Source organism: Solanum verrucosum, unplaced genomic scaffold, assembly GCF_900185275.1.
Source record: "Solanum verrucosum unplaced genomic scaffold, falcon-dt-bn FXZP01000112.1, whole genome shotgun sequence".
Classification (NCBI taxonomy): domain Eukaryota; kingdom Viridiplantae; phylum Streptophyta; class Magnoliopsida; order Solanales; family Solanaceae; genus Solanum; species Solanum verrucosum.
Window position 1 is genome coordinate 1,092,860 of NW_026020441.1, and position 14,685 is coordinate 1,107,544.

Sequence of the window (14,685 nt, forward strand, 5' to 3'; positions counted from 1 at the left end):
GCTGGCAGGGGGGAGGGGGGTCGAGGGTAGGGGTGAAAAAATAAAAATTTGAAGTTAAAAATATTTTTTGGGTGGTGGAGGGGCTGGTAGGGGGGTGGGTGGGGGGGTGGAGGGTAGGGGTGACAAAAATGAAATTTTGAAGTTGAAACTACTTTTTAAAAACAAACTCAAATCTTTTTTTTTTGGGGGGTGGGGGTGGGGAGTTCCAGGGTAGGGCTGAAAAAATGAAATATTGAAGTTGAAAATATTTTTTAAAAACAAACTAAATTTTTTTTTGAGGGGTGAGGGTAGGGGTGAAAAGATAAAAAATTGAAGTAGAAAATATTTTTTAAAAATAAACTTAATTTTTTTTTAAAGGGGGTGGGGGTGGTAGGGGGGCTGATGGGGGGCGAGGGTAGGGGTGGGGGATAAAAAAATAAAAATTGAAATTAGAAATATCTTTTAAAAATAACTTTTAATATTTCTTTTTGGGGGTGGTAAAGGGCTGGGAGTAGGGGTGAGGGTGAGGTAAAAAAATTGAAGTTAAAAATATTTTTTAAAAACAAGTTTTAAATTTTATTTTTTTGGAGGGGGGTGGTTGGGGGGCTGGTTTGAGGTTAGAAACAAAATAAATTGATTTTTTCAACAAAATATAAATTTATAATTTGAAGTTGGAAGAGAGTTTTGGAAAATGTTTCCTTAAGTTTTGAAGGGAAGTCATTTTCCTTAAATTTGAGGAAAATGAGTTGATTTGGAAAACATTTTCCAAAATATTTAATCCAACCAAACATGAGAAAATTGAAAAAAACCATTTTCCAAAAAATGTTTTCCTTCATACCAAACACATCCTTAGTTATGACTTTTAACTTCTAACTTATAAGTTGCTTTTTTATAAGTACTCTAATGGGTTCGATCTGGAACATCCCAATAGTAATATACAACTGCATTTCAAATTATGTATAAAAATAAGGCACTGCATATATGATTTTTTTTTTTCATTTGGGTGGAAAGATCTCAAAAATGTCACATTCAGAGAGAGAGTATATGATTGTGATATTTTTTTGTTTTTTAAAAATCATTTGATCAATATTGACTTACGAGTCTTTTTTAATTTTTTTTTATACCTTATCCTCTTAACTTTTACGATTTACCCCACTAAGCTATTTGTTTTTTTTTTTTTTTTTTTTTGAAATTTGAAGAAAGTTTATTTGTGGAGGACATAATAGGAAATGTATGGAGAGAAGATGATGAATTAAAAAGGAGGAGACAATAGAAGGAAGACAGGGCAAACATGAAAGGCAACTTAATTTAGACAAAACGGTAAGCTGTAGATTTCCAGTAAATATTACTAGAGTTACTTGCATGATTGTGTATTTTCCATTCCCAGTAATTATGCCCACTAATTTTCTATGTCTTCCTCATAGACATGTCTTCTCAGGGTGTGTTCGGTATGGACGATTTGTTTTTTAAAAAAAAATAAAAAATTAGTGTTTGATTGGTTAAAATTTTGAAAAATATTTTGATTAGGAAATAAGTTCGAGGAATATGACATTCCTATTGAAGTAGGGAAAAAAAGTTCCACAAATAACATATTCTACATTAGTTGTGTCATTTCCATCCTTCAACTTAGTTCATCTTAATCTCACCGTCATAGTTACCATCATATACTCTCTCTCTCCCACACCTTATTTCATACTCTATATTTATCTAAATTATTAGTGAACTTGTCCGCACTTCACGCGATTGAAAAAAAATTTCGTCCGTACCGAACACACCCTGAGAAGACATATCTATGAAAAAATTGCATAACTAATTTATCAATAAATTAGAGTATCTACATATAAAAAAAATAGAAACAAATATATAAGAAAAGTATCTATATGAAAATTAAAAGCAAAAATAAATTCAAACAATTGCATAATTTTTTGCATATTATAGCTTTCAAAGAAAAATCTATTATAAAATCAACGTTCACTATATATATATATATATATATATAAAGAAACAATTTCTCAATAAAATCAATGTTTATATCATAGAGAAAATTAAACAAACAATCTATCAATGAAGTAAACATTCATAGTGTAAAATATGTGTCTCGTAAGTCCTTTCACATGTAACTCTTATTTAAATGTTATTTCCTTTCTTTTTATTTAAATGATATTCATGGAATTTTGTTCATACTATTATCATAAAAAAATATGACTATTATTAGTATCATAAATTTAATAAAAGAAAAATAGTCTTTATTAATCAAGCACTTTTTTATTATTCAACCAAATTTCTACAACTCTTGGTATCACATATTAAAAAAGTGTGTGTGTGAGAGAGAGATTAGACTACTTCAATTTAATATATTTTTTATTCCTCATGAAGGAAATAAAAGATTGGAGTGATAAATTTAGACTTTTCAATTGTGTAATAATGAATATGAATAAGTGGAGTAGTAAATTTTGAAACATTTAATTTTTTATAATAAAGAATAGAAATGAATGACGGAGTAGTAATTGAATTTATTTTTGTATAATAATAATAATAAAAATAAAATTAATAGAAATATAGTGTAAATTGTTTAAAAGGAAAGAAAAAAATAAATAGGATCATTAATCAGAGAGAGGTGTCGCATCACTTTTTTTAATATTTAGCTTTATATAAAATAAAAAGGATAATCAAATAAAAAGTCTTAAAAGGAGGAAAAAGATAAATATAATTCTTAATCAAAGAGACATGTCAAGAGATACCACATCACCTCTTCTATATCTAACTTTACTTGATTTACACTATATTAAATAAAATCTATACAAAACAAATGAAAAAAGAATACACAAAATTAGAGCTGTAGTAAAAATGATAATCAAATAGTAAGTAACAAAGAAGGAAAAAGATAATTTTGATTCTTAATCAAAGAGACATCCCAATACATGTCATATCACCTCTTCTATATCTAATTTACTTGATTTACTCTATATTAAAGTTTATGGAGTACTCATTCTTAATCGAAAACACATTCCAATAGGATTAAAGTACTCTTTCACTCTTCACTTTTACGTATTCATAATAGGATTAAAGTACTCTTTCCCAAAATGACATTTCTATTGAAATAGGGGAAAAAAAGTTCCACAAATAATATATTCTATATTAGTTGTGTCTTTTTCATCCTTCAACACAGCTCATCTTAATCGCACCTTCATAGTTAACATCCTATACTCTCTCTCCCACACCTTATTTCATACTCTAATATTTATCTAGATTATTAGTGAACTTGTCCACACCTCGCATGATTGACAAAAAATCATACATACCGAACAAACCGTGAAAAGACATATCTATGAAAAAATTGCATAACTTGAAAGATTGGGGGAAAAGGGTGCAAAGATAGAAACATTGGGAAAAAAGGATGCAAAGATAAAATAGAAAATGGATTTCGCAAAGAAAAAATATGCAGATGAAGAGAAGACTAAAATTTGAGAAAAAGAAGATATGCGAAAGAAAAAGTGTGACAACAAGAAAAGCTACATACAAAAACATTTGTCAAAAGAAAATGGTGTCCTCCCATAACTATTATTAATCATGCGTCAATCACTATAAAATTTTTCATTATTTATCATAAAAGAAGAATAAAATAGTAAAGGACATCATCTTTAGTAGCCATAAACATAAACCTAGGGTGTACAAAACCGAACCAAACCGCAAATCGAATCAAATCGGGAAAAAAACTCGACTAGTGGTTTGGTATTGGAAAAAAAAAAAACCCGACTATATTTGGGTTGGTTTGGTTTTAACTAAAAAAAATCAACCCGAGATCAAACCAATTCGACATTATATATGTAATTTTAAAATTTTATTTTATAAATAAAAATTTTTACTTTGATATAATTTTAAAATATTTCTTATACTATTTCATAGTTTTTATCTTTTAATATATTATTTCAAGTTTAAAACTTAGAATTCGGAATGGTCCAATAAAGATTATAGTTCATAGATGTGATAATTATAATAAAACTTAAATCAAAATCAAATTAATACTAATGCAAAAGGAAAATCAATTCAACACTAAGAGTAATAATAATATTGAATATTTGTTCTTTAGTTTTACGTTGTTTAGACAATTAAAGTACATAATCTAATTTTAATTTTCCTTAAATATTTAGTAATGTAACTAATACTTATTAAACTTATTTTAGCATGATTTAGTACTTTTAAATTATGATCATTTTCATTATGACTTTGCAATATTTATTTTATATGATGATTTCATTATTATTTTTTATTGAATATTTTTGTATAATCAGTACTCATCTCATATTTTGTGTTTTTTTTTTAAAAAAAACACCTTAGATAATTGTATTCTGGGTGGACTAAAGAAATATTTGGAACACAAGTTAATTATATGTTTGTGTGCAAACTTTACCGAAAAAATTTCAAAAATCTGAAAAAATCCGAGGTTTATTAGTTTGGTTTGATTTATAAATTTAAAAATTTGACACAATGGTTTGGTATTTGAAAAACCCGAAAAAATATGAATTTTATTAGTTTGATTTGGTTTGGTTTATAAATTTTAAAATTTTACATAAATAATTTGATTTAATATTTAAAAACCCGAACCAATCCGGTCATATATACCCCTACATAAACCAATCCGGTATGTACACCCCTACATAAACCAAAGAGTTTGAATAAATAATTGAGAAAAGAAACATAACAAAACTTGGAGCAGTATGTTTACTACAGTAGAGTAGCCCCACATAGGTATCCACTTGACTTCAATTGTCTATTACAAAATGTGAAAGGAGAGAGTTGTGAACATTTTTCAACATAAAAGTTGTGGAAAAAAATTGAAAGAGAGAGAAACTTTATTTAATAATTTGATGAAAATGACAATTTAAATTGGCTGTTCTCTCCATTTTAATTTGACATAAATTATAAAAATATTTTAATTTTTTTCTTTTATGGTTATATAAGACATAAAAAGTTATAAAAAATATTTTTTTAAATAAATAAATAAATAAAACTAAAGCAACGAAAGAAACTTTTTCTTTTCTACGAATGACACAATGGATACAATTTTTTATTTATTTTTAAACAATCACCCCCAAATATCCCTTTTTAAGCTTTCCTTCTACAAGTAAAGGGTTTGGGATTGAGCCTGGACTTCTTTATCTTAGAGTTGAAGGAAGAATATGATGAAAGGCAGATCAAGTGATCAACCCTCAATGGAAATGGATGTTCAAAAGAGTAAACTCTCTCTTTCTTCATTATATATCTTACTAACAGAAACATGTTATCCTATTAGATAAGTCTCTTTTTTTTTTCTTCCTAATTTCTATCTACTCTTTAACTTTTTTCTATGAACCTAGCTAGAAAAAAATATGCTGACTTTCTATTTCTGGTGTAATTATTAACTCCAATGGAACTTTGCCAATTCTAACACAATTTATTTGTACTTAAAAATAAAAGATGATTCAAATAGTGGTTGTTGTATCATTGTATGATGGAAGACTTATGTTGTGTTTTATTTATTGTCATATAGATCCATGGTCACAAGATCGAACGATGCGAATCATTATTCAAGATGACACTTATAGAGACGTGATTAATTGGAAGTCATTACCTGAATCTTTTCTACCAAGTACTATAGATGTCACCAAAGAAGAAGATATATGTTCAGAATCAAAAGCTTTTCTCCTAATGGTTGAACCAGATGACAGTATAGCTGCAGTTAAAGCGTATATTCAAGAGGAAAAAGGGATTTCTTTTAAAAAACAAAAATTGTTGAATGAAGATGGGGGAGTTATGAGAGATGCACAGACTCTTACGTCAGCGGGAATCAATAAAGGGTCTACCTTAATTCTTCGATATGCACCAATAACACAAATTTATGTGTTAACGCTTACTAACCGCAGGTTTAAGTTAATGGTTGAGAGTGATGACACGATTGCAGATGTTAAAGCTGCCATTCAGGAAAAAGAAGGTATCCGATTTCATAAACAGAGGCTAATCTATAATGGACGACAACTCGAAGATGATAGATCTCTCGTAGACTATGGAATTCAATATAACAGTCAGCTGGCACTTGTCTTGAGGTTGTGCGGTTGTTGAATATTAGCCGGTAAAGGATATGGTTGCTTTCTAATTTGCATAATCTATATGCAAATTCACTTGTTATTTCCGTTGGTTTAGATCTATCTACTATGATCCATGTTAAATGGTGTTATGTTCCCTTTTGCCACTATTATTTTGTGCTCAATTTTATTTTTTCCTCCATTTTAAATGGTGTAATATCCTTGGTTGGAGGCGAGGATCATGGGCTTGATAGATTTATGGAGATTTACTTTATGGGTGTGTTTGGTACGAAAGAAAAAATGTTTTTTTTTTTTTTTTATGGAAAATGTTTTTCTCAAAAATGTTTTATGGAAAATAAGTGGATTTTTTGACTTATTTTCTTATGTTTATACTTCTTAGGAAAATAATTTCTGACTCAAAAATTAACCTCGATAATCAATCTAGGACATACCCTGACACGTAAACTAGGACACAACCTCAACGACTGATTTGAAATTCAATCCTGAGATTTGAACCAGGATCTGACCTCGACTTTCGACTTGAGCCCGACATTCGAATTGGGATCGGATATCTAACCCAGGACATGACCCCGACACTCAAATTTGAACATGATCGATCAACTCGGATTTCAACTTTGACACTCAAATCGAGACCCAATTTTCAAATCAGGACCCGACCCCAACAACCAACAATCGATGTGAGACACAATTCAACTTTCAAATTGGGATTTCAACCCAACTTTCGAACCGGGATCCAATCACACCCGATTCCGAACCTAAGTCTCAAACTAAAATTTATTATTATTATTTTAAAGATTTAAATTTCTTTTGCGTAGGGGGGGGGGGTAGGAGAGTCAGGGTAGGGTGAGGTAAAAAACCAAAATTAAAAAATATTTTTCAAAAACAACTTTTAAATTATTATTTTCTTTATTTTTTTTTGGGGGGGGGGGGGGTGGTAATAAGGGGGTCGGGTAAAAAAATTGAAAATATTTTACAAAAACAATTTTTTTAAAAAATAATTGGGGAGGGTGGGGGGGTCGGGGCATGGGGTTGGGTGAGGTAAAAAAATAAAAAAATTAAATTGATTTTCTTAAAATCAAACTATTATTTTTTTTTGGAGTGGGTGGGGGCTGGTAGGGGTGGAGTAGGTATGAGTTAAAGAAAATGAAAATTTTAAATTTTTTCAAAATCAAACTTTTAATTATTATTATTTTGAATAGGAGTATTAAGGGGTTGGGCGGGGTAAAAAGACCAAAATTTTTAATATTTGTACTAATTTTTCAAATTCTAAAGTTTAAATATTAATTATTTTTTTTGAATGGGAGGGTTGGGGTAAGGGGTGGGGTAAGAAAAAGAATTGTAATTTGAGGTTGGAGGAGATTTTTGGAAAATGTCTTCTTTAATTTTTGAAGGGAAGTCATTTTCCTTGAATTTTAAGAAAATGAGTTGATTTAAAAAATATTTTCCAAAACTTTTAAGACAACCAAACATGAGAAAATTGGAAAACATACCAAACACACCCTATATGATAATCTAAGGGAATTTGTTCCAATCAGAAATACGATAAATAATTTTTGATTAAGAATATACGCGAGTATCCTATAGATGCATATGTATTGTTTCTTATTGAAACAAACTCGATTCCAATACAAGCAGTATTATATATTTATCATTGAATATAAGTTACAACTAGAATACGCACAACAAAGTAAGAACGCACAAACTAGTGAGTGATTAACATAAAAGAAGGTAAGTAGAAGGGGATGAAATACTAGAACAGAGAAAGGAGATGAGAGGTAAATGTGACACCCCAAGCCTATACCCTGGACATGGTCGACACTCGAGAATCGTTTCTGATCCCCAAGCAAATATTTGGCCTAGTTGACTACTTAGCGGAAGACTCACTCAAGCAATAATAGGCTTGAAATAGAAATCGATCTCAAAGTAAAACTCAATAAGAATGTTTGAGAGTACCCATTGTAATAATAATAATAATAATTTGCAAAACATCTTTAAAGGAAAGAAAATACTAAGAGACACCTCGACTCTATCTATCTACGAAGCCTCTAATATTTAAGATAGGTGTCGGGACAAAATCCACGACGCCTCAAAACGACTAGACTCAAAGTAAATGTTAAGTCCTCTGGAAAGCGAAGAGGCTCACCAAAACTGTCTGGAGTGTAGAGTGATCTCAATGGAGCGCTTGTTGATGATCATAAATACCTTTATTTGCATCATAAAAAGATGCATGTCGAATGATATCAGTACATGAAATGTACGAGTATGCAATATAGTTGAATAAAACAATAACCGAAAACATATCAAGTAAACAATATGAACAAGTAGTGAAAACCATTTATGTTTTACAACAAGATATTCAATAAAAAGACAATATGAGAATGAAAAACTTTACTCGGTGGGGAGTTTCTCTAACTGACAACTATTATTACAAGTCTAGCAATGATACAACGTTTCACCCACGTTGCAAGGGTCCTCCTATATCTTGTCGGATTATAGGACGCTACTGTAATTATGGATCCATTTAATAGCTAGGCCTTCTCAGAGGCCAGTGAGGAGTCACACGACAATCAGTGTGATCCTATCCTACATTGGCTACGTAATTTTATGAGACTTGATTTAAAAATAGACTCTTACCCAATTTGGTGCTTGATACTACTACCAAAATATTCAATATCCATTATGCTCAATCACCCTTTACAAGGAAAGAGACTATTACTTTACTTTACTTTTCACTTTGCTTTACTGAAGTACTTTTCAAAAACATCAATTATACCCTTTCTCTTCCCCAGCTGTTAAAGTACATATGGAATTATTTGATTCTTTCTTTAATGACTATGTTCAAAACTTGCATTTAAAACATGTTCTTATGGACTTACCTCTCAAGTCCAAAATCAATATATATAAAAAAGTCGTGTATTACATTAAAAACATAACTTTAAAATCAATAGGGTTCATGTGATGTTAGGCACAAATAACAATTTAGAATTTCAACATACATAACAAAAATCAAGACCTCAAGTGTTAAGGAAACTGATTTCAGAATTTCCTAGAAACTATGGGTAAATCCCTAAACATAACTTTTCCTGACTGAGTTTAGATGTAGGGCGTGAGGATAAACAACACTATGAATAGACTTATATACTTGGAAGAACAAAGTTCTTGGCGAAATCAACGAAAAACACTCGAAACCCTAGTTTTTCTCCTTTTGAAACCTTGCTTTAGTGACTTGAAGTGTTAATGAAAGTAAAAGAACTGATTAACACTTTGTAGGCCCTTAACTAAGTGTAAAACGTCGTGGTTTAGGCTTAGAATAGAGATTAAAACGACGTAGTTTAAGTACCAAACTAATAAAAAAAAGACCAAAATGACCTCAACTTAAAAACTAATGGAGTGCCTTAAAAGGGAGGCTTCACAAACCGTTTTGGGCTCCACGGTCCGTGAAACACTTTTGTGGCCGTATAGCCATTTGTGAAACTTCGACTGTGTGATAGATCCTTACTAAAATATACTTAACATTTAACTTCGAACTTGAAATGAGGTAAACTTGGTAGTGTTGGGAAGATGACTCAAATACCTTTAATTTGATAGGTGATCGGCTACCTAATTCATTATATGCTGAGAGATATGGTTGTTTAAAGTTGACCTTAACTTAAAACATGATGAAGTCACCTAAAAGGAGGGTTGGATGGTCCGTACAAGGCCTAACCAGCCGTATGGGGAACCGTCAAGGAGACCCCCTTGCCTGGTAGACCTGGACAAATAGGAAGCCTCCCCTAAATGGATTGTCCATGACTTCACAGACTGTTTAGGGGTCCGTCTAGGCAGACTCCTCTCCTGGTAGCCCTTAAACAGTTGGGTCACTTCCCTAAACGGACTGTGGTCCCTTTCACAAGCCGTTTAAGCTTAAGTGAAGGTTTGGGGCTGTGGACATGCTCGTTAACCCTTTTTAACTTTTTTCTAAGTCTGAGGTGTTACAATAACTAGCAATCAAATCTTCAACATAAGTTTCATAACTATTACTCCTAGTCCTTTTTAACAATGTGTAAATGAGTCTGGATCCCAAATAAAACTCTATAATAGCTTGTAGGCACATACAAAGTCAGCTTTGTTCACAACAATACTCTCGCTATCAATAAGAACCTTGTCCTCAAGGTTAGTGTCAGGAAACTTCATTCGACAACTTGGAGTATTAGAATTTCCTTGGCTGCTACAAGTGAAAACTATTAGGAACAATATGATGATTTGATTGACTCCAACATTCTTGCTTAGCTTCTGAGCCTTGATCACTTTGTACAAGATAAGATAGCATAGCAAAGATGTATAATAATTTGAGATGTGTCCAAGAGAGTAAATCACCTAATGATGTCACTCAAACTTTCATATATCATGATTTTGATCTTAGAAACATTACTGGCAGCAAAACAAAGAACATTTGCCATATTAACTAACAGAAACTCATTGGTATAACTTACAAATTTTGCGATGTCCTTCTTGCTCCATTCTTCCTCAACATCAATTCATTTTCTGTCAATTAATATATGATGCAACAGATACTTATTAACACACTCCAACCCGTCAATGCTAAACTTGTCAAGTACCGACGAACAACTTTAGAAGCTCTTTCTCCACCATGTCTCTCCATTGCAACTAAGCCTAGATGTAATCTATGATGTGCAATCAACTCTACCATCTCAGTGACACTATAGAATGTGTAATTAATAGGGTGCACAGCTTGAAGCTTCACTTTATATTCACTTCTCAATTTTAAAACTCTTCACTCCTATAACATATATGGCAGTAAGTGCAACTACTGCAGGCTGCATTTTATTACTGAAGTTTGCAGCGACAAGATGGGCATTTGTCTTGAATCAACACCACCAATTATGACAAGCAGAGGTTGATCAGTTTGTACACTCACTTTGCTATTGGGATTTTCATTAAACAACTTGCCACGGGGATCAAATGGAAAATGTATGAATATGTGCTTGTGCATCAATCTAGCTCCATCCAAAATTAATGGAAAATGTATGAATATATGCTATGCTTTTCTTAAGTAAAATCATATGATAGGATGCCTAACCGCCATACCGATCATTTGGGGGAGGTGTGACACTGCGAAATGGGTAATTTATCTGGGGCGAATGCCTCCTAAAGAGTAACGGAGGCCCGATCGAGGTTATGTGCTTGTCAGGCCTTTCACCATCTTCTTTTCCTAGAGAATGTGAGACTGCTCACCCTTATTAATCGTATTGTTCGCTCTTTTTGTAATTAATAGCATAATCTGAGCATGTGTTTTTTTAATAATAAAAATATAATCAAATGCACTTATAAGGGATCATTTGATAGAGTATATAAAAATAATGTTAAATAAAGTGTATTACCAATGTTTACATTAATAATGCTTGTATTAGTAATCCTTGCATTTATTATAGATAGATTATTTTTATGCATTAATTGATTTGGTGAATTACAAATAGCATGTATTGCATAAAAAAAATTATTTACGAAGACACTATTCATAATTATGGTGGAAAAATGTAAAAGGGGTATCTTTAATCATGCTAGTGCATGCATTAAAATCATTGTATTACAAATACTTTGAAATTCATGATATTAGTAATACACACTTTAATACATAATAGACTGTGCATTAATATATATATAAAATAAAGGAGAAACATAAAAAAGGTGATGCGACACCTCTTTATGACCTCCATTTGTATTTGTCTTTTTTCTCATTTTTTGGCATTTTTTTTCTTATTTAAATTAATTATTGTATTACAAAATCAAATTACTTAATTTATTACAAATAAATATTTTATTAATGGAGTAACATTTATAACAAAGGCTCTTCACATTCTTTTTTTCTTTGTTAGCCTCACTTCTAATCATAAAATGATAATATATTTTAATATTTTAATATTTTAATTGTTTTTCTCTTTATTATTTTATTTATTTACAAGGAGTAATTTACCCATGACCTACTCCTCTTTAATTTTTATTTTTAATAATATTCAAGACTCTCATAATTTTCATGTCCATAACCTCTAAAAATTAATTTGTAAGTTTATGATGTCTTATGGTATTCCTATATATTGCCTATATAAGCTCATATTTAGTTTCATGGAGATTCACATTCAAGATTATCCTTTCCCTTCTTTATCATATTGGTTTATGAATTAACTAACATGTAACCAAAAAGAAGTACATGAAGGTGAGAAATCTTTCTTTCCCAAGTCTTTCTTTTCATTTTCTACATTTTGCCTATCTAAGTTCATATTTAATTTCATGAAAATTCACATTCAAGAATATATTCTCTTCTTTATCATATTAGTTTGTGAATTAACTAACATGTAACAAAAAAAGTACATGAAAGGTAAGAATTTCACTCTCAAGTCTCTTTCTATTTTTGTGTATTTGGATATGCTTTCTTAATATTTTATTTATGTATGTATTATTATTCTCCAAGCAAGTATGATTTAAAAAAAACTTTGTAACAATGAACAATGTGTTGTTAGTATGTGATTGTTCTCTTTAATAGTCAACTTGTTGAATAAAATATAGTTTTATTACAATATGTGTGATATTTCAAGAGATGATTATTATTTATTGTTAATACAATATATTGAAAAAATCATTTACAGATATATTATATATCGTTTAGATTTCTTTCTTTATTTTGGTATAATCACTTTCAATTAGTATGATATTTTATATATTCATAATAATGGTTTTTTATTCAATTGGTAGCATATAACGAAGAGGTTGACATATGGAGTACAAAATATGATGACGGATCTACTTACAAAGGAAGATAGTAGAAGAAAAGCAATTTTTGAAGCATAATTAAGGATTTATTTTTGCTAGAAATTTTTTTGTTACTTTGACTTGTATTGGTAAGGTAGCTACTTGTAACGACTGGGTTCCGTTGTTTTAGAAATGCCATCCGGAGAAATTTGGAGCCGAAAAAACTTTTTTGTAGTATTTGAATTTTCTCAACCTTGTCCAAATATGGAGGAAATTGGAGTCACCAAGGGGTAGGGAAATCTAATAACAATCGGGTGGAGTAATTATGGTTTTGATTGCATGAGTAGATACAACTTTACGGAACTGAATTCGAGCGAGTAGAACTCTCGAAATTGATCTTACCGCAAATGGTATTTTCTGAGTGTCGTGGGTTAGAAGTGTGTTGTGAAAGGGGAATTTTGGAATTCTTTAAATAACTCTCTGTTTCAGTTTGGCCGCTTTGGCGCTGGGTTTGGCTGCTCTGGCGGAGCCGCTACAGTGAAATTAGGGTCGTCATGGCGGGTACGAAGAGAATTAAAATCGTAGGTGAAAGACGAATAGAGGACTGGTTCAAGAATGCCATTTTTACGAGAGTTATTGCCGCTCTGGCGTCGTCGCTGTGGCGGGCCCGATGCGAAATAAAGTCGTTAATAAACCCCTAAACAACCTCATTATGCACTTTTCGACTTTTAGAGCTAAGGAACGACCCCCAAGCGACTCATACACATTTTTTTCCATTCTTGAGGTTAAGGTAAGCTTTTCACTCCTCGAATCCATTTTTTGATCTGTAGAACGTAATAGAATGGGTGAATATTAATGGGGAAGGGTTTTGATCTTGAATCTATGGTGGAAACAACCCTTAATTTGATATTTGGGATCATGAGTTGATCTAGGGTTTGTTAGATTTGTTCGTAATTCGGGTAATTAATATTTGCTTATTGATTCCCGCATTATATTGATTGTTTGTAGACCAAGAACAAGAGAAACGAATCCGAAAAGGGAAGGATCAAGTTTCTTAGGGTTTCAAGCTTGTTTCGAGGTATGTGATGGTTGTGATTCTATGTTTGTATGATGTATGCTTGTTTTTGCTTTATTGTGATACTTGTGTATGTATGAATGTTGCAATGTTAATCAAAGTTGTTGTAAATGAGATAGATGAAAATCATTGCCATGAAATCATGACTTAAATGTATGATCTTGATGATGTACTTGTGTTTGTGATTGTGGTGTGTGAATGGGATCGGATTGCCACGTTCCGACATAACTAACTTGGATCGAATTGCCACGTTCCGGTATAACTAACTTGGGATCGATTGCCACGTTCCGATATATATATGGGATTGGATTGCCACGTTCCGACATAACTAACTTGGATCGAATTGCCACGTTCCGGTATAACTAACTTGGGATTGATTGCCACGTTCCGATATATATATGGGATCGGATTGCCACGTTCCGGCATGCTAACTGTTTGGATTTGGGTTCCATGAGAGGACCAATGATGTGATGATAAATGTGAAATGCATTGTTGATTCTTCATGTTGATGATGTTGTATATGTTGATATCTATGCATGTGATTATAATGTTGTTTAACTTGCTTATGTTGCACTAGTGGGATAGTTGCGTGATCCTACCAGTACACTGTGGTTGTGTACTGATTCTGCACTTGCTCTTATTTTTGTTAAGTACAGGGCATCTTCACGCGACTATTGACAGACCTCGCTTAGAAGATCAGTGATCGTCGCTTTGATTTCAAGGGTGAGTCAATTCTTCTGGGCTGCCATGGGGTTCTATTTTGTCTATATCCATCATTTCCAGACTTAGATTTTGTTCTAG

At 31.6% G+C, this 14,685-nt stretch overlaps 1 protein-coding gene across 1 annotated transcript; it reads left to right on the plus strand.

Moving 5' to 3' along the window:
• Positions 1-5,073: 5,073 nt before the first annotated feature.
• LOC125808457 (uncharacterized) lies at positions 5,074-6,353 on the plus strand. Its single transcript, XM_049488159.1, has 2 exons — positions 5,074-5,214; positions 5,510-6,353. The coding sequence occupies exons 1-2, from the start codon at positions 5,160-5,162 to the stop codon at positions 6,076-6,078; spliced, it is 624 nt and encodes a 207-aa protein (XP_049344116.1). The 5' UTR covers positions 5,074-5,159; the 3' UTR covers positions 6,079-6,353.
• Positions 6,354-14,685: the final 8,332 nt, after the last annotated feature.